The sequence below is a fragment of the Rana temporaria genome, chromosome 4, assembly GCF_905171775.1.
Source record: "Rana temporaria chromosome 4, aRanTem1.1, whole genome shotgun sequence".
NCBI lineage: Eukaryota > Metazoa > Chordata > Amphibia > Anura > Ranidae > Rana > Rana temporaria.
This window is the reverse complement of record NC_053492.1, coordinates 340,524,986-340,549,587: the sequence shown is the minus strand read 5'-3', so window position 1 is coordinate 340,549,587 and position 24,602 is coordinate 340,524,986. Positions and strand designations below refer to the sequence as shown.

Below are 24,602 nucleotides of genomic sequence, written 5' to 3'. Positions count from 1 at the left end.
AGAAGAGTGAACCAAAATCCCTCCTGAGATGTGTGCAAACCTGGTAACCAACTACAAGAAACGTCTTACCTCTGTGCTTGCCAACAAGGGTTTCTCCACCGAGTACTAAGTCATGTTTTTCTAATCCCCCAATCCTGGTCTGAGACTGCAGATGTCCTAAATCAGCTACGTGGACTGACAGCCCAGCTGAGACTCCCCCCTTCACAACCACCCCTGTAAACCCGGCCCGCGGAAGTATTGCATATGCAATACTGAGACTCCCCCCTCCACAACCCCCCTGTAAACCCGGCCCCTGGAAGTATTGCATATGCCCAAGTTTGCTCAGACTTCGGCATTGTTCAAATTGGTCTAAGAACTCGGTCATTCTCTTTACTGATAATTTGGCCACAGCCCAATTTTTTTATAAAGGGTCACTTCTCATAATGTCCTTCATGCGTAGGTTGACATAACTGGGTTTAACATACAAATGTCATTTCCAGGGAGAATCTATCAGTGGGAATTATAATGGTGCAGCCGACACGTTATCTCATGTCTAACCTGTATCCAGCAGAAAATGTTGCCGGTTAGGAGACATGTGCACTGCCGAAAATTTTTTTTTTTTAGTTTTTTACAAATTCGTACTTCGTAAATTCGGTAAATTCGGGAAACTAGAAAATTCGGGAAATTCGGAAGATTCTGAATTCGGAAATTCGGGAAATTCGAAAATTCTGAATTCGGAATTCGAAAGTTCGGAAATTCAGAAAATTCTGAATTTGAAAATTCGGAAATTCGAAAATTCTGACATTCGAAAACCCAATTTTTGAATTTTAGGTTTTCGAATTTTAGATTTTCGAATTTTGCAATTTCGAATCTCGAAACTTCCAATTTTCAAATTTACGAATTTCTGAAATTCTGAATTTATGATTTTACGAATTTACGAAATTCGAAAATTCGGAAATTCTAAATTTCCCATTTTCGAATTTTAGATTTTCGAATTTTGCAATTTCGAATTTCAAATTTTCGAAATTTCAAATTTCTGAAAATCGAAAATTAAAATAATTAAAATTTCCCATTTTCGAATTTCAAATTTTCGAATTTTAGATTTTCAAATTTCCAAAATTTCCAATTTTAAATTTTTCCGAAATTCCGAATTTTCGAATTTACGAAATTCGAAAGTTCGGAAATTCGAAAATTCTGAAATTTTAAATTTCGGAAATCCGAAAACTCGGAAATTAAAAAATCCGGAAATTTCAGAATTAACTAATTTGTCAAAATTTGTTAAAAAACTAATTTGGAACTCAACGAGTTGCACATGTCTACTGGTTAGGGCTACCCCAATGGGTCACTTACATAGTCAGGGGCCTTTAGATCTGGTTTGCATTGACTTTCTGTGCCTGGAACCCGATACAGGTGGAAGAAACAGCATCCTGGTCGTGACCCGATATGCACAGGTCTTTCCTACCAAAGACCAGAAAGATAGCACTGTGGCTAAAGTGCTTATGGAAATGTTTTTTGTGCACTATGGGTTACCAGTACGGATCCATTCGGACCAAGGAAGAGATTTTGAGAGCCGACTAATCCATCAGCTGTGTGCCTTACTGGGTATCAAAAAGTCTTGTACCACACCGTATCACCCCCAAGGGGATCCTCAACCTGAACGATTCAACTGGACTTTGCTAAACATGTTGGGGACTTTGTCACCAGAGAAGAAACAGCATTGGGGTAATCATATAGCCACGCTAGTGCATGCCTATAATAGCACAGAGAGTGATGCTACCGGCTATTCCCCCAATCGGCTTATGTTTGGAAGAGAAGCCCGTCTTCTTGTTGACCTGGTCTTTGGTACTTCAATTGACAACACTCCTTTAGTGTCACATAAGGGCTATTGTGAACAGATTGCGCAAGAATTTATGACAGGCCTATGAGAAAGCCATGAAAAACATAAGCTGGCAGATCGATGGAGGCCGTAGCCCTACGTTGCATGCAAGCAACTACCTGGATTACCTGTGTATCAAATTAGACCTGATGGGGGAAAAGGGACTGTGACGGTATCGGTATGATATCCCCGTCAAGCATTCCCTCCTCTCCATACAAGAACATCACAGGATTCCCCACACATGAGTCAAGACTGGATGCTGGAACCAAGACACTTTATTGACACAAAAACTCAGCTTATATGTGGTTACAGCCTGTTAGGAACGCCCCCCCTCACACAGTGGGGTTTCCCATACAGATTATAGGAGACAAGTCGGAGCCGACCATGCAGACACGTTTCTTTAGATAAAGACATCACTGGAGTTAATTACTACACTGAAGCAATCAGAATAATTAACATACTACTTCTCTAATCATTTAGCCTGATGATACAATACTCATCTTTTAAGGGTAAACACAGATCTTCTTTACACAACACAATAGATCAATTAACGTTTAGAATAGTGAGGGGACATTAGCACGTCAATAACCTGTCAGAGGAATGAATCACACATGAAATTCCTTTCTACCTCTACCCATGGCTAGCAGGGAGCAGTACACTGAGACATATAGGCAAATGTATCACAATGGCCCCCCTTTTGCTCCCTGCTCCGGCAAATCCGGTTGGACCTTCCCTGGTCCAGTAGGGTTGACGGGTTCAGAGCTTTTAGTCCGAGGTTACCTCCGTTTGGCATGACTGACCTCCCTTGACAACTGCTTCAGACTCAGGTATGTCACCGGGTCGTCAGATCACACGCCGGTCAGTCCCCAAGTCTTTGTGCGATCTGCAAAGTCACCAGAAGTCAGTGTGAAGACAGCGAATGGGTCTGTGCGCCGCCGTCTAGGTGTCCCGCTATGGGAGGGGGCAGGTTATGGCTCTAAAGTGACAATCACAGGAGATTCATAAAAAGGAAAAGTTATATTTGTTGTAGCACTGGTGCTCAGAGTCCGGGGGGGGGGGAGAGAGGGGACTCAGAGCCCCATAAGGTCAGCCACCCCCTGCTCCCTCCGCAGCCGCCGGTTCTCCTCTTGGAGCTTCTCCAGCTCCATCTCCAGTTCATGGAGCCTGGGGGGGGTCAGCCTGCTGTGACCTCAGGTGGTTGTTCTCCTCCTCCATGCGGCTTATGCACTCCTCTAGCTCTATGTACTCACGGATCAGATCCTGCTTGCTCATGTCCTGCAGGCTCTCCACGTGGTCCTTCATCATCAGGAACTGGGTGGTGGTGTAAGGGGCCACCGGTGGGCCCTTGGCGAACATCTCGGCCTGCATCTGGGACGCCCGCTGCGACTCCCTCTCCTCCAGTCGCTTCTTCTCCTCCCAGGTCCGCTGGTTATATGACTTCCAGGACCTCTTCTTCTTGAAGGATGGCCGGCGGTGCCTCTTTCTGCCCAGCTCCCTCCAGAGCCCCTCCGGCTCAGGGCTGGAGCCCATGACCAGCTGACAATGGTGTTCCCTGTTGTCCGTAATAGCAGATTGTACCATGAGGGCTTCGTAAGGGGTGCCCAATGGTTCTTCCCGACCCCGCTTCTGGGGATCCCAAGCCGAGTCTACACAATGGGCTGCTGCTGGTGGGCGGTACCCAGGTTGAGACCAATTTGACCTGGTGTTGTCATTCATGGGGCAATTCTGCTTGAAGTGACCCAACTGTTTGCACCAGAAGCAGCGTTGTTCGTTGTCCTCCTGGCGTGGATAGCGAGGGCTAGATGTCACCGGTCTGTTAGGAGGTTGGTATCTAGCGGCTGGTGGGTGTGAGGGCGCTGTTGGTTGTGGAGGTTGTACCCGTGGTGTGACCTGGTTTGTCTTGCGAGTATCCGCATATTCATCCGCCAACTTCGCGGCCTCTGGTAGAGTCATGGGCCTGCGATCTCTCACCCAATCTTTGACATCCGTCTGGATGTGATTGTAAAATTGCTCCAGGAGCATTAGTTGCAAAATGTCCTCTGTGGTGGTGGCCTGGCTGCTGTTAACCCAGTTAGAGGCCGACAGGGACAGCTGGCATGCCCATTCTGCATAAGAGTCTTTCGTGGTTTTGCGTGAGTCCCTGAACTTCTGTCGGTGGGACTCTGGGGTTACTGCATAACGAGCCAGGAGCACTTCTTTAACCCGGGCGTAGCTATGGATATCCTGATCTGGCACGGTCCGGAAAGCATCAGAAGCTTTGCCTGACAGTTTGCCTGACAATATTGCAACCCACTCTCTTCTAGCTATTCGGTGCAGGTTACATTGTCGCTCAAAATCCGCCAGGTAGTTATCAATTTCACAGTCCTTTTCATCAAAAGCTTTAAAAGCGCTAAACGGAATCTTCCTTGCGTCTGCTGTGCTGTACTCACTGTTCGGAGAAGGTGCGGCTGCTTGTTGGACTGCTGCCAGTTTTAACTGTAGTTCTGCGTCCCTTATTTGTTTATCCTTCTGTAGTTCTGCGTCCCTTATTTGTTTAGCCTTCTGTAGTTCTGCGTCCCTTATTTGTTTATCCTCCTCCGCTAACAGGTCCATCACTTTCAGCACCACATCCGGCGTTGGGTTCGGGCCGAACCACGCTAGCTTCTCTCTCATTAGCTTGTTGGCTGGCGATTCCTCCTCCTGAATCACTGGTGTATCCATCTCTTGTACTGCTGGCGTTGCTGCAATCCCGTCCTCCTGGTCTATCTCCATTGATTCCGCTATGATGACCCGCTTGGTTTTGTTGCTAGCAATCCTTCCAGTAGTTCTTCCAGTGTCTGCTTGGAATCCGGGTGTGAAGGAGAGTAGAAGGGAAGATCCCGCTGCTGCCAACCAATTTGTGACGGTATCGGTATGATATCCCCGTCAAGCATTCCCTCCTCTCCATACAAGAACATCACAGGATTCCCCACACATGAGTCAAGACTGGATGCTGGAACCAAGACACTTTATTGACACAAAAACTCAGCTTATATGTGGTTACAGCCTGTTAGGAACGCCCCCCCTCACACAGTGGGGTTTCCCATACAGATTATAGGAGACAAGTCGGAGCCGACCATGCAGACACGTTTCTTTAGATAAAGACATCACTGGAGTTAATTACTACACTGAAGCAATCAGAATAATTAACATACTACTTCTCTAATCATTTAGCCTGATGATACAATACTCATCTTTTAAGGGTAAACACAGATCTTCTTTACACAACACAATAGATCAATTAACGTTTAGAATAGTGAGGGGACATTAGCACGTCAATAACCTGTCAGAGGAATGAATCACACATGAAATTCCTTTCTACCTCTACCCATGGCTAGCAGGGAGCAGTACACTGAGACATATAGGCAAATGTATCACAGGGACCATTAAAGATGTGGCACAGGAATCAATTGCTACCAATCTCCGATGCGGTGAGAGTGCCTCAAGTACCTCCACAGCCCCTTTCCAAACCAACTCCACCTAGGACACGCTCACAAAAATAAATTCCTACCACAGAAGAAGAGTTTGGAAAAGACTGTTTTCACATGTTTCTAGACTTCTTCTAGTCCAGCGTCTTCACCAGGAAGGAGGAGGATTGAAGTGGATGAGGAGGATGATGAGATTGTGACTACACCCTTTTGGTTGTGGGCTACTGATGATAACTCAACAGACAGCCTGTTAAAGAGAATAGAAAAAGAAACAGTAGCTACTGAAGTGCTGCCACAGCAACCAATAGAAATAACTAAAGTGGTATCTCCACAGCCTCCAGGAACAAATAAGTATGTCAGTCCCTGGGGCTGAAGTCATTACCACCCTTTAAGGATGTGGGGAAAGCTAAAACTGAGAGAGTTGCCTCTGAACAAGAGACTAGGGATTGGATAGACTTTTCTAGCGAGCCCTTACCAGTTACTGAATCAGAAACAAATTGCGCTTTTGAAGTTGAAGGCCTCACTCCAGGAGGGGCGAGCACAGATAACCAAGAGAATCCCTCTCTCTCTCTCTTCAAAAGGGGATTGTATGCCATGTGCTGTGTTTAGTCCGGAACCTGTGAGAGAGCACTCCTTAATGGAGCCCAACATCCACAACAATACTAACAAAACAGCCAGAGACTCTACACAGATTGCTGGAACATATTCTCCAATACGGCTGAGACGAAGTGTACACCCTCTGAAGAGACTCACTTATAATAAACTGGGAGAGAGCTCAGAGAAGCTTATTGATACCATTAGCAGAACAGCTCCTGATGCTACACCCCCTACTGTCAATTGGGTAGGGGGCGACTCTGCTCTTACCTCTGACACCAATGAGTTGGAGTATGAATTGACTGAAAATGTGTATAGATGGTTCCAAAGGAACCCAGAAGTGTGTTAGACCTGTTAGACCTAGATTGTGGTTGATGTTAAACAAAATAAATCATTAACAATGTATTCCTTCCATTTTTAGCAAATTGAAAGGGGTCTCTCTATATCTTTGTGGACCAAAGAGTTTAAGTGGGGGGAGTGTGTAGCCCTGGGGTTGCTACTATAGTTCTTATGTTGAATGGGTCATTGTTTCTTAAATAAGAGTTTGGCTCCCCCAAGTATCTGCTGAACTCTGTCAGGATTTTCCTTCTTTCTGAGAAGTGAGCAGAACCATGCATTGTGGTATATGTAGTCTGGATGAGGAAGTGACTCATTTTGTTGAATCAGTTTTGGACTACAGGACACACAATGCAAAGTGCACAGAACAGCCTGCTGGAAGGAGAGATAAAAGGAGCGGCGCAGCCTGCTTTCAGCCTCTCTAGATGCCATTCAACACCTGCCAGCAGGAGGTCTGTGTGTGTGACCAGGAGTGAGAGACTGCAGCCTATGCAGTTGAGAGCCGGATCGCCTGCTACAGAGGAATCTTGGAGGATGGCCCTGCTAATCTAGCAGGCGGATCGGCCTATGTTTTTAGAGCACTTGGAGCCATCTGCATTCCAGCCCACCAGGAGTTGCAGAAAGTCGCGGCGATGTCATCTTCACTAACGGACAGTGTTGCTCATCTTCCTTTAAAAAAGTAATTAGTTACAGTTACAAATTACTTGTCCGAAAAAGTAATTGAGTTAGTGACTCAGTTACTTCATTGGCAAAGTAATTAGTTACTCAGCAAAGTAACTGTTTTTTTTTAACATTCTACAATGCAATCACGTTGGAGTGTGATGATATTGTACAGTATTGCTGGGCATGTGGAGGTGGAGTGTGATGAATGGTATTGTACAGTATTGCTGGTGGGCAGCAGTGTCACAGGCGGGGGCACAGGTGGGGGTCAGTGTCACAGGTGAGGGACAGTGTCACAGGCACAGGTGGAGGGGGCAGTGTCACAGGCGGGGGCACAGGTGGGGGAGCAGTGTCACAGATGGGGGCACAGGTGGGGGGGGCCAGTATCACAGGTGGGGGAGTAGTGTCACAGGTGGGGGCAGTGTCACAGGCGGGGGGCAGTGTCACAGGTGGGGCACAGGTGGGGGCATCAGGTGGGGGAAGCCACTGTCACAGGTGGGGGGGTCAGTGTCACAGGTGGGGGGGCCCAATGTCACAGCCATGTATGCTCCCCCACTACATGCTCACAGACTCTGCCCACCCCCTGTAACTTGCATGACTTTTTTAGCACTGCATCCACTGATCATCATGCATGGCCCCTTTGGTGATGTCAGGCATCCCATCTAATGACCTCCATCTCCAGGAAAATTGACCACAACTGACCTAATCCTTCCATATGCTAAAACACTATGCAATATAAAACACCAAGAAAAATGATAAAACTTATGAGAGTGTTTAGTCTTAGTGACATGAAGGTGGGTCTATAGAAAAGATCATTAATTTCCATGTATCCAGCCATTAGAGTAGTTGTAGCATGCGATCACAGTCAGACAGGCACGAAGCTGTCTCCCCAGCACAGGGTGACAAGCTGAGGCACGCCTGGAGCCGGTAAGCCTGTGTTAGTAGAGAAGGTGTGTACAGCACACTTCACAACGGCATTCCTCTCAGCTGAGTGTAATAAGCCGCACTCCAACTTCACACAACTCTCCTCTCCAGCCATCCCTGCTCTCCTGAGGTAACAGAACACAGTGTGACAAGTGGAGGTGAGACTAGTTGACGGGGCAGAGGTGCTGCAGTCGAGGGAACTTCCCCATCCCGTCTTCCCGGCTCCATACATCCGCTCGGCCTGCCTGTCATGGTGCGCCTGTGAGACAGTCACCCCCGCAGCTGCCAGCTCTGTGTGTGACACGAGGAGGGAGGGGAGCAGTCTGACATGCTGGCGCTGTCCCTCGGTCGGCCGCCTCCCTCTGCTCCCAGTCTCTGCGTGTGACGTCACTGGTTGATACACGCCAAGCGGGGCGGCCATAGCAACCAGTGAATTGTTTCATTCAGCTCCAGCCTCCACATGACATGACCCCCTCTGCCCCCGCATGCGGTAAATGTAATTACGGTAATTCGGAAATACGAAAATTCGAAAATACGAAAATTCGGAAATACGAAAATTCGGAAATACGAAAATTCGGAAATACAAAAATTCGGAAATACAAAAATTCGGAAATACGAAAATTCGGAAATACGAAAATTCGGAAATTTTAATTTTCGAATTTTCGATTTTTTAATTTTCAAATTTTCAATTTTTTTATTTTTCGAATTTTCGAATTTTTCATTTTCGAAAATTCGAAATTTCGAAACTTTCAAAGTAAAAAATTTGTAAATTTGAAAAATAAAAAATTCAAATATTCGAAATTTCGAAATTGAAAAATTCGAAAATTCGAAAAATAAAAGATTCGAAAATTAGAATATTCGAAAAAGAAAAATTTGAAAAAAAAAAAATTTGAATATTCGAAATTCGCAAATTCGAAAATGAAAAATTCGAAAATTGAAAAATTGGAAAAAAAAAATCGAAAATGAAAATTCGATTTTTTTTTTCGAAAATTCGAATATTCGAAATTTGAAAAAGAAAAATTCGAAAATAAAAAATTAGAATTTCTAAAATTCTAGAATCTGAAAATTAAAAAAAAACGAAAATTTTTTGTATTTCCGAAAATTCGAATTTCCGAAATTCAAAAGTTAAAAATTCGAAAATTCGAAATTCCAAAATGAAAAATTCAAGAATCGAAAATGAAAAATTCGAAAATTCGAAATTGAAAAATTCGAAAATGAAAAATTCGAAAATTCGAAAAATAAAAAATTCGCAAATTCGAATATTCGAAAATGAAAAATTCTAAAATGAAAAATTCGATATTTTTTTTCGAAAATTCAAAAATGAAAATTCGAAAAAAAAACGAAAATTCGAATATTCGAAATGTGAAAATTCGAAATGTGAAAATTCGAAAATGAAAAATTCGAAAAATGAAAATTCGAAAAATAAAAAATTCGAAAATTCGAATATTTGAAATTTGAAAATTCGAAATTTGAAATGTAAAAATTCGAAAATAAAAATGAAAAATTCGAAAATTCTGAATTTCTAAAATTCTAAAATTTGAAAATTAAAAAAAACGAAAACATTTTGTATTTCCGAAAATCCGAATTTTCGAAATTCGGAAATACGAAAATTGGGAAATGAAAAAATTCAGAAATACGAAAATTCGGAAATTAAAAATTCGGAAATTAAAAAATTCGGAAATTGAAAAATTCGGAAATACAAAAATTTCATAAATCCGAAAATTGGAATTTTCGGAAATTCGAAAATTCTAAATTTTCGGAAGTCTGAAAATTCGGAAATAAAAAATTTGTTAATATGAAAATTCGGAATGAACGAATTTCCGAATTTTCGTTAAAAAACGAATTAGAAACTAAAGGAATTGCACATGTCTACAATACATGCAAAGCAGAGTGCCACATGGTTTGGCTCTGTTGCAGCGAGAGGCTGAACAGTACATTACTCACATAATCTCATGATTACATAAAAACACTGACAAGAAAGCATGCTGGAGTTAGGCGATACATTGATCATGCTGTTTGGGAGTCATGGTGGACCAATTTGGTGTCACAAGCTTAGAGATTTCATCCCATAGTTGCTGTGTTCTTACTCTGTCTCTGTGGTCCCAACAGGTTGCCTTTCAGGCAACAGGTTTATTAGTTTCTCCCGGGAGACATCTCTGGCCATGTTTCTCATTGGGGAAGTACTGGGGATGTACTTCCTATTGTCCAAATACTGCCTGAGTTATAGGTTAATCAGCAGTAAAACACAGACAAGAAATCCATGATTTCATCCTACAAAACGATTTAGACTGCCTCTTTATCACAGAAAGCTGGCTAACAGCCGACTGTAACACCATTCTAGGAGAACTGGTGCCAGAGAATTATCACATTCTAACAGAAAACAGATTAGGGCAAAGAGGAAGAGGTCTGGCAGTGATCCACAAGACTCACCTCTCGATCACTTAACCAGACCTTCAAAACTCACTTCCATTTATGGAAACCCTCACTCTGCAACTGCAAACAAATCCCCAGGACAGCGTTCACATACTACTGTGGTCTATAGACCACCGGGTCCAAAAACGCACCTGCTCATGTCATTGCCTATACCCTAAACACCAAACACCTCCTGCTGCTCGGGGATTTAAACCTCTGGGCCAACTCCTCACAAGACCCAGTCGCGGACGCCTGCATTGACCACTTGGAAGGATTAGGTCTGCAGCAACTAGTATGCGGCCCCACACATGCTTCAGGTCACACGCTCGATCTCATTTTCAGACAAGATCTGGAAATCAATATTCTGGAAAATGAGCCGCAACCATGGACAGATCACTGTGCCATTAAATTCACAATGACTAAAAATGTCCCCGTAAAAAAAACATTAAAACCGGTGACAACACACTGGACTAGATCTCAGAAGAAGCTCTACTCAGAACTCTTCAAAACTACATTAGGGAACAAAATAAAAACAATCCAACTACATCAAACAGCCACAGAAACTCTCGATGCCATCGACAAGGCTCTACTACAGTCAGCTGACTTAGTAGTGCCAAAACGCACAACGTGCATCCGGAAAAACAACGCCAGCTGGTTAAATGACCAGCTGTCATTGCTAAAGCAAGAGCGCAGAAGAGCTGAAGCAGCTTGGAAAAGAAGCTCTTCAGAGGAAAACCACACCATCTATAAGATGATAACAAAAAAATACCATAAAGAAATCTTCATTGCCAAAAAAATATATTTTTCCAATATTATCACTAATGCCCTAAACCGCCCCTGTGAACTCTTCAATCTAGTCACCAAGACCATGAACCCAATCTGTCTAGAAGCCCCTAATTCTGATTCACAAGAATTCTGCAACGAATTATCAGATTATTTCATCAATAAAATTGAACAAATCCTGTGATTAGGTGTGGGAGACAGCTCTATTGAAATCCATCAAAGGCTGCTGGCGCCAGCAGCTGATCACAGCCACTCACATGTGATCACATGGGAGTGATAGTCCTTCGATGCAGACTGCCCGGGCTGATCACAGCTGCACCCCGCTGGGGTTATCATATCTAATCAAAGTGTGGGGTGCATTTGCAGATGTCAATGTATCCTTAGTGTTTTAAGTTTAGCACCTAGTGTTTGGACTAGAGTTTCCTAAATAAGCAATTTTTCAATAACAATGGCATTTTTTGGGTGCTTTTTTATCCTAAAGGATGTTCTGATCCATTAGCCTTCAATTATGCTTTTGTGGGTTTCCCATGCATTCATGGAAGGGATAGCATATCGCAGATTTTTTGTGTAGTGAGGCACGGATATAGAAGATGACCCAGTAGCTCCACCCTTAAAAATAAGTTGACACTTTCACGGAGTCTGGGTTCACACTGATGCGAATTGGAAGCAGGTTTCCTTGCATACAATTTGCATGACAGGAGAGTGTGACTGGCTCTTAATGGAGCCGGTTCACATATCTCTGGGGCGGCCACGGAGTGCATTGCACAAGGGTCCTGTGTGTCTTTGGCTCCGTTTCAGGTCTGAATTCCGGCAAAAATTCGGGCCTCATTCATCCCTGAAACGGAGAACAGGGATGCACTTGACCCCTGCTGTGAGCCGTGTCTGCACACAGTGTGAACCCAGCCCGAAGCATTGATCTTGTTTACTGAACTGTTCTTCCCACAGACACGAAAGTTATGACTTAAAATGGTAAGGTAAGGAAGAGCTTATAAACATGATGTCACCTTTTCCAAGAAATTGTTGTACATTGAATGGATGTGACCTGTCACACACACTAAATGAAATAAAACACATGGCGGCCTCCATCCCTAATTTGGTATATGAAAAAGAAGGGTGAATGGGACTTTAAATGAGGGAGCGCCATGTCAGGGGGAATAAAACCATAGATCAGATTACAGTACATGATATATTTATTACATGTCAGATATTTCGTATCAGATAGATAGTCACAAGACTTATACTAAATGTGCTGCTCTTAGCATGCAATACAAAAAATACAAAAGGAGACATGGCAGATATACATAATAAAATGGATCAATCAGACAACATATATGAGGTATAAACAGGTGACTATTGGCATCTAGTGGCACTCTACGCGTTTCCTGGCATTTCAGCCAATCATCAGGAGTGTTTTAAAGCAGTATACTGGAAATAAAAATAAACAGGAATAAATGATAATGCATTGAAAATGGGGAGTTACAGGGACGTCCCACCAAGATGGGAACAGTAAGGAGACTTACTAATAACCTCAAGACCAGTCCGGTATTTGCCAAGGAGAAAAGGGGGGTTTGGGCATGATGTCTCCCCCGGGGTTGAGATGGGGGCATCCAACAAGGGTGAGGAACAGCAGCCGGAGCGTAGCATGGTGATCACAGCCTGAGACAAATTGCTATGTGTGCACATAAAGTGCATAGTGTTCCTAAAGCAGGTGTAACAAAAAATAAATAAATATAAAAAAAAAAATGAAGTGAGGATATCAATGTGATCCCATAAGGGTAATGTGTAGGGAAATGTGTAAGGAACAAAGCCAAACAAGGGAGGAAATACATACCAAAAAAATGGTGACTAAGCTCCCAGCAATGAGAATGACCTGTGTGTAGGATCAAGTGTGTGGTTCCTTGTGGTTGAATCAGGCTGATTCAACCACAAGGAACCACACACTTGATCCTACACACAAGTCATCCTTTTATTTATTTATTTATTCCTGTTTATTTTTATTTCCAGTATACTGCTTTAAAACACTCCTGATGATTGGCTGAAATGCCAGGAAACGCGTAGAGTGCCACTAGATGCCAATAGTCACCTGTTTATACCTCATATATGTTGTCTAATTGATCCATTTTATTATGTATATCTGCCATGTCTCCTTTTGTATTTTTTGTATTGCATGCTAAGAGCAGCACATTTAGTATAAGTCTTGTGACTATCTATCTGATACGAAATATCTGACATGTATTTAATAATGAAATAAATATATCATGTACTGTAATCTGGTCTATGGTTTTATTCCGTAGAAAAAATAGTGCAGCGCAAATAACACAGTAAATACAATAATAAATCAATAAATCAATTTGGTAAAGTCCATAAAGTGCAAAGTGATAAAAGTGCTCCAAAAAATCAATGGTGATCAAAAGTGCAGTAATCTTCAACAGATCCGTGACCCACAGGAAAGGGTTAACCTCCACCAAGAGTAAAGGGTGGCCTCTCACCTCAATACTTCGACCTGTGGCTAGGTCAAAAGGCAAGAAGCAAAATCTCCAGAGATAGGTAATCAGCTTTACATGGGTTCAATTCCAAAGAATCCACCAGATGGCACCAGCGGGCAATAAGCAAGGCAACACTCTCCCATACAGCAATTACATGGACCGAAAAAGGAGTAAGAAGGACAATTCTAAGTGCTAACTGCTTAAAACGTTTAATAAAATTAAAAGCATATGATATAAAACTCACATAGTCCTGCACTCATAGACCGAGTGCAGGTATAACAGCAGTTACCGGAACGAACGTCCGGATCAATGTACACGGCTTGTTTAGGTCTCTGTGAGGCAAACGCGGATGACGTCGACGTAGCTCCTCCCCCTCGTACGCGTTACGTCCCAAAGTGGGCGGGACTTCATCAGCGTGGGGCGGGGATCTCCGTGAACGTCCCGCAGCGCAATATATACCATGTGGTTGCTATAGCAACATTCACAGGGACTAATTAGCCAACGCCATCTTGTGTCCACACAGCAGAGTACAAGATAAATAAAATATTTAAGGACCAAAAAGTTACAATACAATTAGCCTGAAGCTGGCGCCATCTAGTGTTTAAAGAAAAAAGCACCAGACAAAGGATAATAAATCCTAATGTACATCAGCCAGGCAATATAAAATTAAAAACAAACAAATAAATAATATATAAATTAGACGTCAGCCGCCTTTACCTCTTCCAGACCTCAATTATCACATGATCATCATCACAGGGACCAAGCAGTAATTAAATAATTCAATAAAATCATTTAAGATAAAATACAGATATATTATTAAAATTTATATATAAAAATAAAAATATATATATAAAAATCCCCAATAAGTTTCTCAACGATTAGATTTAAAACAGTTGAGATCAAACTCAACGTTTAATCCCAACGGCACTGAAACCTTCATCTCATAGATCCAATAGGATTCACGACGACTTAATTGTCGAATGTAGTGACCCCCTCTCCAGTGTCTAGAGACCTTCTCTATACCCCAGAATTTGAGGCATTTGGGGTCTCTTTGATGATGGTCTCTAAAGTGTTTAGATACACTATGGGTCTTGATGCCACGTTTAATGTTGCTCACATGCTCAGCATGTGAGCAACATTAAACGTGGCATCAAGACCCATAGTGTATCTAAACACTTTAGAGACCATCATCAAAGAGACCCCAAATGCCTCAAATTCTGGGGTATAGAGAAGGTCTCTAGACACTGGAGAGGGGGTCACTACATTCGACAATTAAGTCGTCGTGAATCCTATTGGATCTATGAGATGAAGGTTTCAGTGCCGTTGGGATTAAACGTTGAGTTTGATCTCAACTGTTTTATATCTAATCGTTGAGAAACTTATTGGGGATTTTTATATATATATTTTTATTTTTATATATAAATTTTAATAATATATCTGTATTTTATCTTAAATGATTTTATTGAATTATTTAATTACTGCTTGGTCCCTGTGATGATGATCATGTGATAATTGAGGTCTGGAAGAGGTAAAGGCGGCTGACGTCTAATTTATATATTATTTATTTGTTTGTTTTTAATTTTATATTGCCTGGCTGATGTACATTAGGATTTATTATCCTTTGTCTGGTGCTTTTTTCTTTAAACACTAGATGGCGCCAGCTTCAGGCTAATTGTATTGTAACTTTTTGGCCCTTAAATATTTTATCTATCTTGTACTCTGCTGTGTGGACACAAGATGGCGTTGGCTAATTAGTCCCTGTGAATGTTGCTATAGCAACCACATGGTATATATTGCGCTGCGGGACGTTCACGGAGATCCCCGCCCCACGCTGATGAAGTCCCGCCCACTTTGGGACGTAACGCGTACGAGGGGGAGGAGCTACGTCGACGTCATCCGCGTTTGCCTCACAGAGACCTAAACAAGCCGTGTACATTGATCCGGACGTTCGTTCCGGTAACTGCTGTTATACCTGCACTCGGTCTATGAGTGCAGGACTATGTGAGTTTTATATCATATGCTTTTAATTTTATTAAACGTTTTAAGCAGTTAGCACTTAGAATTGTCCTTCTTACTCCTTTTTCGGTCCATGTAATTGCTGTATGGGAGAGTGTTGCCTTGCTTATTGCCCGCTGGTGCCATCTGGTGGATTCTTTGGAATTGAACCCATGTAAAGCTGATTACCTATCTCTGGAGATTTTGCTTCTTGCCTTTTGACCTAGCCACAGGTCGAAGTATTGAGGTGAGAGGCCACCCTTTACTCTTGGTGGAGGTTAACCCTTTCCTGTGGGTCACGGATCTGTTGAAGATTACTGCACTTTTGATCACCATTGATTTTTTGGAGCACTTTTATCACTTTGCACTTTATGGACTTTACCAAATTGATTTATTGATTTATTATTGTATTTACTGTGTTATTTGCGCTGCACTATTTTTTCTACATATTCACTTTGAGATATTCTTGAGTTATATCTACAGTGCTGGCTTGCAATTTAGTTTAATTTGTATTTATTTTCCAGCGCTGAATCACTTTTTATTTATGGTTTTATTCCCCCTAACATGGCGCTCCCTCATTTAAAGTCCCATTCAACCTTTTTTACCATTTTCCAAGAAATTGATTTGGCAAAAAAAGCGGAGTTAGAGTCTACAAAATCACAAAGCTGACTCAATCCTGCTTGTCATGTGTGGGATAATAGGAATTATTTTTCTTCTTTAGGTTTTATTGAATTAAAACCAAAATTCTGTGTTGTCATCTTTAAATGCCATTTGATTACAGTAAATCAATTCAAACATATAGGTAACTGACTCTGTTTCCCACACAGGAGAAACTGAAAATGCTCCAGTAAGCAGCCTGCCAGCACAGATATACCAGGTAATTCTGAAATAAAACCCTACAAAATTACAATGTCATATTAAAAACGTTGATAATTATTTTGCTTTTCAAATATCTAAACAAAAGCACTGGCTTTACCCAAAATGGTAAAACAGTTTAAATAACTTTTTGTGTTGAGTGGCTGGATTGATTGTGTCCTTCAGAGTACTGCTCCGCATCTTTTCTGGACTAGTTATAAATTAATCTGAGCATCTGCAGGTTGCAGTTAAGGACTACATTTAAGACAGATATAAAAGACAGAAAGGAATCCATTAAAGCATATCTGAACGCAAAAAATACAAAAAATGTATATGCTGCAGCATTGTGGTGGCTATATTAGTTCTCTTTTTTTTAGGCTTTTTTTCCTTTATTTTCACCTGGTAACTTTGCAAATAGCACACTTCCCACCTACTTCATGGGTGGCTACTCTCCTTCACTATGAAGGGATTCATTACTGTTACTAGGCTGATCTCCTCCAGATTTTGACTACAAACGGGTGTAGAGCAAGTATACTGAGATCCCTACCCTTCACAGTCAGGCACACTGAATTTTCTCGAGCACCTCATAGACAAAGAATAGTCCTGAACTTTGTTATTGTGGTTTATTGAGGGCTAATAACTTGGATATCCACTGGACTTCAACAATACTTCAGGGACAACTCTTCTTATATACAGTCTCTGTATACAGCTACTTTTCTTCACTCCAGCACACACTTGCATGCAGAACCTAGCTGGAACACTGTGTATATCTGAAAGTCACTCAGTCAGATGAAGCAATGGCCCATTACAGGCAGGAACCCGAGGCCCCTTAGTTATGTAGCAGAATTTCAGTGTCCAGCTAGCATCATTCTTGTGGCTACTGATCCCAGCACCACCTCTTCAGGCACTGCCAACCCGCCTGGCTGCAGCTGCCCCTTTCACTAGCCTTCCAGACTAACTTCTCCCCCACAGTCCTCCAGACTGTGGGGAGACTCACCAGCCCACCCGGCTGACTCTCAAGAGATCTCTTTTAGTGTTGACCTGCTCCCGCTGTCCTCTCTCCTTGCTCCTGTATCTCCAGGAAGGGTTTCCTCTGTGTGTTTTAGGGAGTATCTTCCGGCAGCCTCCACAGCACTCCATCTCCATCTTCCACCCGACTGCCTCTCCCTGGCATGACTCATGCCTATTTATGAGGTGACCTGCCCCCTGCCAGCCCTTCACTGGGGATTGCCTGAGGCCCTCATAAACATTCAGAGCAGCTCCTCCTAGCTTTCACCCACTATGTCCAGAACATTTTCCAATGTCCCAGAAAACATGGGGAGGCGCCAGAGAATCTTTTAGGGCAAGCCACCCAGCCCTGAGTCACTAAACCCTGCCCCAGATTTACATCCCAGGCTTCGCCCCCAGCCAATCTAACATTTTCTACACTAACAACTACACTAACATTACTTCTAGCACACACTAGGGTGTGTTACACTGGACTTCCAGTGTTCATTTTCATTACATACAGTGGGGATCGAAAGTTTGGGCACCCCAGGTAAAAATTTGTATTAATGTGCATAACGAAGCCAAGGAAAGATGGAAAAATCTCCAAAAGGCATCAAATTACAGATTAGACATTCTTATAATATGTCAAAAAAAGTTAGATTTTATTTCCATCATTTACACTTTCAAAATTACAGAAAACAAAAAAATGGCGTCTGCAAAAGTTTGAGCACCCTGCAGAGTCAATATCTTGTACTTCCCCCTTTGGCAAGTATCACAGCTTGTAGGCGCTTTTTGTAGCCAGCCAAGAGTCTTTCAATTCTTGTTTGAGGTATCTTTGCCCATTCTTCCTTACAAAAGTCTTCCAGTTCTTTGAGACTTCTGGGCTGTCTGTCACGCACTGCTCTTTAAAGGTCTATCCATAGATTTTCAATTATGTTGAGGTCAGGAGATTGTGAAGGCCATGGCAAAACCTTCAGTTTACGCCTCTTGATTTAATCCCTCGTGGATTTTGAGGTGTGTTTAGGATCATTATGCATTTGTAGAAGCTTTTTCACAGATGGCATCAAGTTACCATCCAAAATTTGCTGAAGTTTTATTGAATCCATTTTTCCTTCTACTCATGAAATGTTCCCTGTGCCACTGGCTGCAATACAACCCTGAAGCATGATTGATCCACCCCCATGCTTAACAGTTGGACAGAGGTTATTTTCATTAAATTCTGTGCCCTTTCTTCTCCAAACGTACCTTTGCTCATTCCGGACAAAAAGTTATATTTTAACCTCATCGGTCCATAGAACTTGTTTCCAAAATGCATCAGGCTTGTCTATATGTTCATTTGCAAAGTTCAAACGCTGATTTTTGTGGTGAGGACCTAGAAGAGGTTTTCTTCTGATGACTCTTCCATATTTGTACAAGTATCTCTTTATAGTGGAATAGTGTACCACAACTCCAGTGTCTGCCAGATCTTTCTGGAGGGATTGTGCAGTCAAACGTGGGTTTTGAATTGCTTTTCTCACAATCCTGAGAGCTGTTCTGTCTGATATTTTTCTTGGTCTTCCAGATCTTGCTTAAACTTCCACTGTTCCTGATGACTGCCATTTCTTAATTACATTCCGAACAGAGGATATTGACATCTTAAAACGCTTTGCTATCTTCTTATAGCCTTCTCCAGCTTTGTGAGCGTCAACTATTTTCAGTTTCAGTTTTCTAGACAACTGCTTAGAAGAACCCATGGTGCCGATTGTTGGGGCAAGGTCAGATGAGTCTGGGCATTTAAAACCTTTGAGATTGACATCACCTGGTATTCCCAGACGATGATTGAGAACAATCCATGACACTGGCAGGTCTCAGCTTTGCAAAGGGGGACAGTGCATGCTATAAATTCTGCAGGGTGCCCAAACTTTTGCAGACTTCATTTTTTTGTTTTCTGTAATTTTGAAAGTGTAACTGATGGAAATAAAATCTAACTTTTTTTGACATATTAAAAGAATGTCTAATCTGTAATTTGATGCCTTTTAGAGATTTTTCCATCTTTTCTTGGCTTCGTTATGCACAATAATACAAATTTTTACCTGGGGTGCCCAAACTTTCGATCCCCACTGTAAGGGGCAGGGGCAAGGGAATTAGTTGTTTATGGAACATTAATTGGATGGAAGAGAGCAGGTTTGTTCTGTACTTGCCAAATATTTTCTTAACGTGAAAAAGAAAAACGAATGCAGCCTCCACATGACTGGTAAAGTACAATATGTTACATTTTGTTCTTGAGTTGAGATATTCTTTAATGATTTCACTGCTAGGCCCATTACTTTATTTTTTTTATTTTATTTTTTACACATGCTAAAATGCATATTTGTTCATGAAAATGCACTTAAAATCCTAAATGATGGTAGCATGCACGGGAATACCTAATTATGTGCTGCACAACTTTGCAGAATGGAAGAATTATAGGAGACGATTAACTTGTTTGTTAGGGCAATCCATGCAGAGCATGCAACATCCAGTGCTTGTCTTAAACACACACTTTATTCTATTGACCTTAATAATAAATCAAGGTCTAAATATGCTTGTTGCCCTTCTCTGGGCTGTATAGACGTTTACTCCTCCACTGACTCTAGTATCTAGTAGATTGCATGTAAAGATAGAATGGGACCATTAGTGCTCTCTGTATAACGCTCTTTTATTTAAAAACTTATGAAATTAACACATACAATAACTGCTTGCCGACCGCCCACCGTCGTTTTACGGCGGCAAGTCGGCTCCCCTGCGCAAGAGCATGTAATATAACGCTGGCTCTCGCGCAGGCCACTAGGGGCGCGTGCACGCCGCCGGAGGCGGGAAGATCAGTCATCTCCCCTAGTGAGGCCACCCCCCTACAGTTAGAACACACCCAGGGAACATACTTAACCCCTTCCCCGCCCCCTAGTGTCAACCCCTTCACTGCCAGTGGCATTTTTAGAGTAATCAATGCATTTTATAGCACTGATCGCTATGAAAATGCCATTGGTCCCAAAAATGTGGCAAAAGTGTCCGAAGTGTCCGTCATAATGTCACAGTACCGATAAAAATCGCTGATCGCCGCAATTACTAAAAAAAGTAAAAACAACAAGCAACTTAGACGGGCAAGTGCTGTATTCTCAAAGCACTTGCTCCGTAAGTTGCGGCGGCGTAGCGTACATTGGCCGGCGTAAGCCCACCTAATTCAAATTTGGAACAGGGGGCGTGTGTTATGTAAAATAACCATGACCCGACGTGATTGACGTTTTTCACGAACGGCGCATGCGCCGTCCGTGGAAATCTCCCAGTGTGCATTGCTCCTTATACGCCGCAAGGACGTATTGGTTTTGACGTGAACGTAAATTACATCCAGCCCCATTCACGGACGAGTTACGCAAACGACGTAAAATTTTCAAATTTCGTCGCGGGAACGACGGCCATACTTAACATTGGTACGCCGCACTTGCGCCTCATATAGCAGGGGTAACTTTACGCTGGGAAAAGCCTAACGTAAACGGCGTAACTGTACTGCGTCGGCCGGGCGTACGTTCGTGAATTTCGTATCTAGCTGATTTACATATTTCGACGCGTAAATCAGCGTACACGCCCCTAGCGGCCAGCGTAAATATGCAGTTACGATCCGACGGCGTAAGAGACTTGCGCCTGTCGGATCTAATATAAATCTATGCGTAACTGATTCTAAGAATCAGGCGCATAGATACGACGGCACAACTCTGGAGATACGCCGTCGTATCTCTTTTGAGAATCTGGCCCTATAACTTTTGTGCAAACCAATCAATAAACGCTTATTGCGATTTGTTTTTTACGAAAAATATGTAGAAGAATACGTATCGGCCTAAACTGAGGAAAACAATTGTTTTTTTATATATTTTTGGGGGATATTTATTACAAAAACTAAAAACCGCAGAGGTGATCAAATACCACCAAAAGAAAGCTCTATTTGTGGGGAAAAAAGGGACGCCAATTTTGTTTGGCAGCCACGTAGCACGACCGCGCAATTGTCAGTTAAAGCGTCACAGTGCCGAATCACAAAAAGTGGCCTGGTCTTTGACCAGCAATATGGTCCGGGCTGAAGTGGTTAAAACTGCAATCTGAGCATGAAGACCCATTTGACCTCAACTGACCTGTGATCTTAGGCCCTGCTCACACTTAGCGATTTGAAATCAGGGGCGGAATCGCATTAGACTCTGCCGGTGATTCCAAATCATGCTAAAATCGCAGAAAAATTTGGGGTATCAATCATTCTTAATAGCACCCCAAACGTGGTGCGATTTTGCTGTGTAAAAATACATGAAAATCGCTGCAAAATGTGCATGTAAAAACATGCCTGGCTCAGGACCAATATTTGGTCCCTGAGTTTTTTTGCTGAAAGTGGATGGACTGCCCTATGTTCTACAGGTGTAAATGCGTGTTAAATTTCTCCAACAAAATTGTGATAGGAGCGTGTGTTCCCGCTAAGCGGAATGTGAACAGGGCCTCAACTAATAACCCACCCCTTAAATAATTCCATATATCGCAAAGTCTTGTTAAATAATCTCCTTCCCTGGACTGCAATATGAGTAGGTCTGTAGGGACTCCTGTGTAAAAAGGCCCAACTAATATCACACTTTCGTTACTGGCGTTATGTAAGTCTTGACGTGGAATGTTCACTATACGCTGCTCAAAATCCATGTCTCCTGTGCTAAATAAGCAACCTTTCAGCCTTTTGGTATAATGCATCTTAGTACACCCGTATCTTCCCAAGAAACACAGCCATGACCACCAATCCTCACATCCTTAGCTCCACCAACAGACTTTATGATAATGGAAGCAATCTTTATTTATATAATAATAGAGCTTGTTAGCTTCACAATTGGCCAATCAAGCGCAGGTATTGCTTCAAACAGGAGGAGTTATACAAATCTCAACCAATGAAAAATGACTAGGGGAGTCTATGAGTGCGTCTGGACAGGGGCAGTGTGTATGATTCCCCACATGGCTGGCCTAAGGACTTATGAACACTGCCCCCGACCACAACGCAGACAAAGGCTCCTGTTTTCACCATTGGTGTGAATCCTTATTCTGCATTGCTCAGAGAACAACGCATACCCAGTTTATACTACCATTCTTGAGGATGAGAGATTATCTGCAGGAACATGCCATAGTCCCTTTACGTGCTGATCAGATACACAGAGACACACGAGCGTACATCCCCCATAACCGATAGAGTTTTTCCAGAGTGAACACGATCGTCTGTGCATTGCACAGGGGCCCTTCGCTGGCAGACATATCCCTACTCTGCAAACACTTCTCTGTATCCTCAAGAAGCTTTTCACTACCAGATAGATCTTAACCAGCTTCAGTCTGCCCCAGTGCGCTCTTTAGAGTGGGCTGCAGGAGAACAAACACTGGAAGACAATGTGACAATACATATTAAATACATCTTAATAAAATTTCCACAACACTCTGAAGGGACAAAGGAAAAGAGAAAGCAAGGAAAGAGCAAAACGGTACATCATAAATGGAGGCGGATATGGGGAATAAAAAAAATAGGGGGTAAACGTCTTGACTATTCCCAAAATGTTTATATGTGGAACTCCTGTGGAAGTTCTTTAGTGTTTCAATCACCCCCATTATTTCATATGCCACCCATAGTGGCTTGGTATTTTGTTGTGAATATAAGTCAATCCAGCAAAACAGGTTTCATGGAATTGCTCCCCTTTATGGTTCAATGTGGCTATAATGTCTTCCAATGTTATGAACTCATTGATTTTGCTATTTGGCATGGCAGAGTAACAAAACAGTAGTTCGACAAAGTAGTACACGAATGTACAAGACATAGCATCAATGACAATACGGTCAAACCTAATGAATTCTAAAGGCCTGTACACATAATTGGATTTTCCAACAACAGTTGTGTGATGGCAGGGTTTTTGATAGATAATCCGACCGTTTGTATGCTCCATCGGACAATTGTTGTCGGAATTTCCGATAACAAATATGGGATAGCATGCTCTCAAATTTTTCAACAACAAATGTGTGCCGTCGGATTATCCGATTGTGTGTACACAAATCCGTCGGACTAAATTCCAAAGTACAAACACGCATGCTCTGAACCAATGCCAACCAGAAGATAACATTAGCAGAAGTTGCCCAAAGGGTGGCGCTAAAGAGCAGAAATAACATGTAGTTTCGTGTTTGTTGGTTGAAAAAGTTCACGGCCAACGCCCTCCGCACAAATTTCCACGGATTTGTCTGATGGAAATCCGATCGTGTGTACAAGGCTTTAGTCAGACCTAAATTTCTCAAAAAGAGGATGGGCAGAGTACCAAAATATATCTGGAGCCCAGGTGCAAGTGAGTAGTCGAGGGAGAAAAGGGGGGGAAAAAAAGGGAAGGGGGGTGAAAAAAGAAGGGAAGAGAGAGAAGGCCAATTCAGATGTCATTGGACGATTCAGCTGGAGTTTAGCATTGATTAGATCAAAAATCTCTAACCTTAAATGAGAATGAAACCTTGGGGCAATCCTAAAACATATGGAAATAAGTACCCAGATGAATCAAACATCTAGGGCGAGTGGGTGCTCAGCTAGCATAAATTCTGTGCAGCTGAGCAGGCATATAGTAAACTATGCAACAATTTTGTTTGAATTAATTTATCCTTAGAGGAAATTACCAATGTAGGGCAACTTTCTAGACAATCTTCCCAGTCGTCTCAGTTGAGAGTTGCGATATCCGCCTTTCAGAGATCCAATAAACGTTCAACCTTAGGTCAATATGTACAAAGAAGCACAGCGTATAAATCTGAGAGAGGTTTACATAGATTTGGGATCTGTAATCTCTGCAGGTGTAACGGCTCTGGTGAACGGGAGTGAACCACAACTGCAAATAGCAAGGATTTCAATGCATGTGCCTATGTTATGTGAGATTTCACTACTGAGCCCCAGGCATCACTCCACACAAACAGGAGTTTGGGGGTTCTCTCCATCATCTCTCTCTCACATAAAAGAATGCGTTGAGCTACTAGGGGTGGACGCATTACAACCTGCGACCAAACCCTAGCGTTAAAAAGATACGATTCAGGAGGACGTTCCAAAGCACAACTGTATGCAAGTGATTATCAGTTTTGAACCCCAGGCGTCACTCCACAGAAACAGGAATTTAGGGGTTCTCTACATCCTATAATTTAAATGTAAAGAATGCATTAGGTCGCTAAGGGAGCAGGTATGAAATATCCTCAACCTTTAGCATACAAAAGTTAGGGTGAACATGTTCAGTA

General features: G+C 42.4%; 1 protein-coding gene across 1 annotated transcript in view; it reads left to right on the top strand.

Annotated features, from left to right (window-relative positions):
• The window catches only part of ARHGEF33 (Rho guanine nucleotide exchange factor 33), a 241,513-nt gene that overhangs the window by 12,166 nt on the left and 204,745 nt on the right, over positions 1–24,602 (top strand). The window contains exon 2 of the mRNA XM_040350765.1: positions 16,319–16,368. Within this exon, the coding sequence (XP_040206699.1) occupies positions 16,319–16,368 (50 nt within the window). The remainder of the gene's footprint in view (positions 1–16,318; positions 16,369–24,602) is intronic.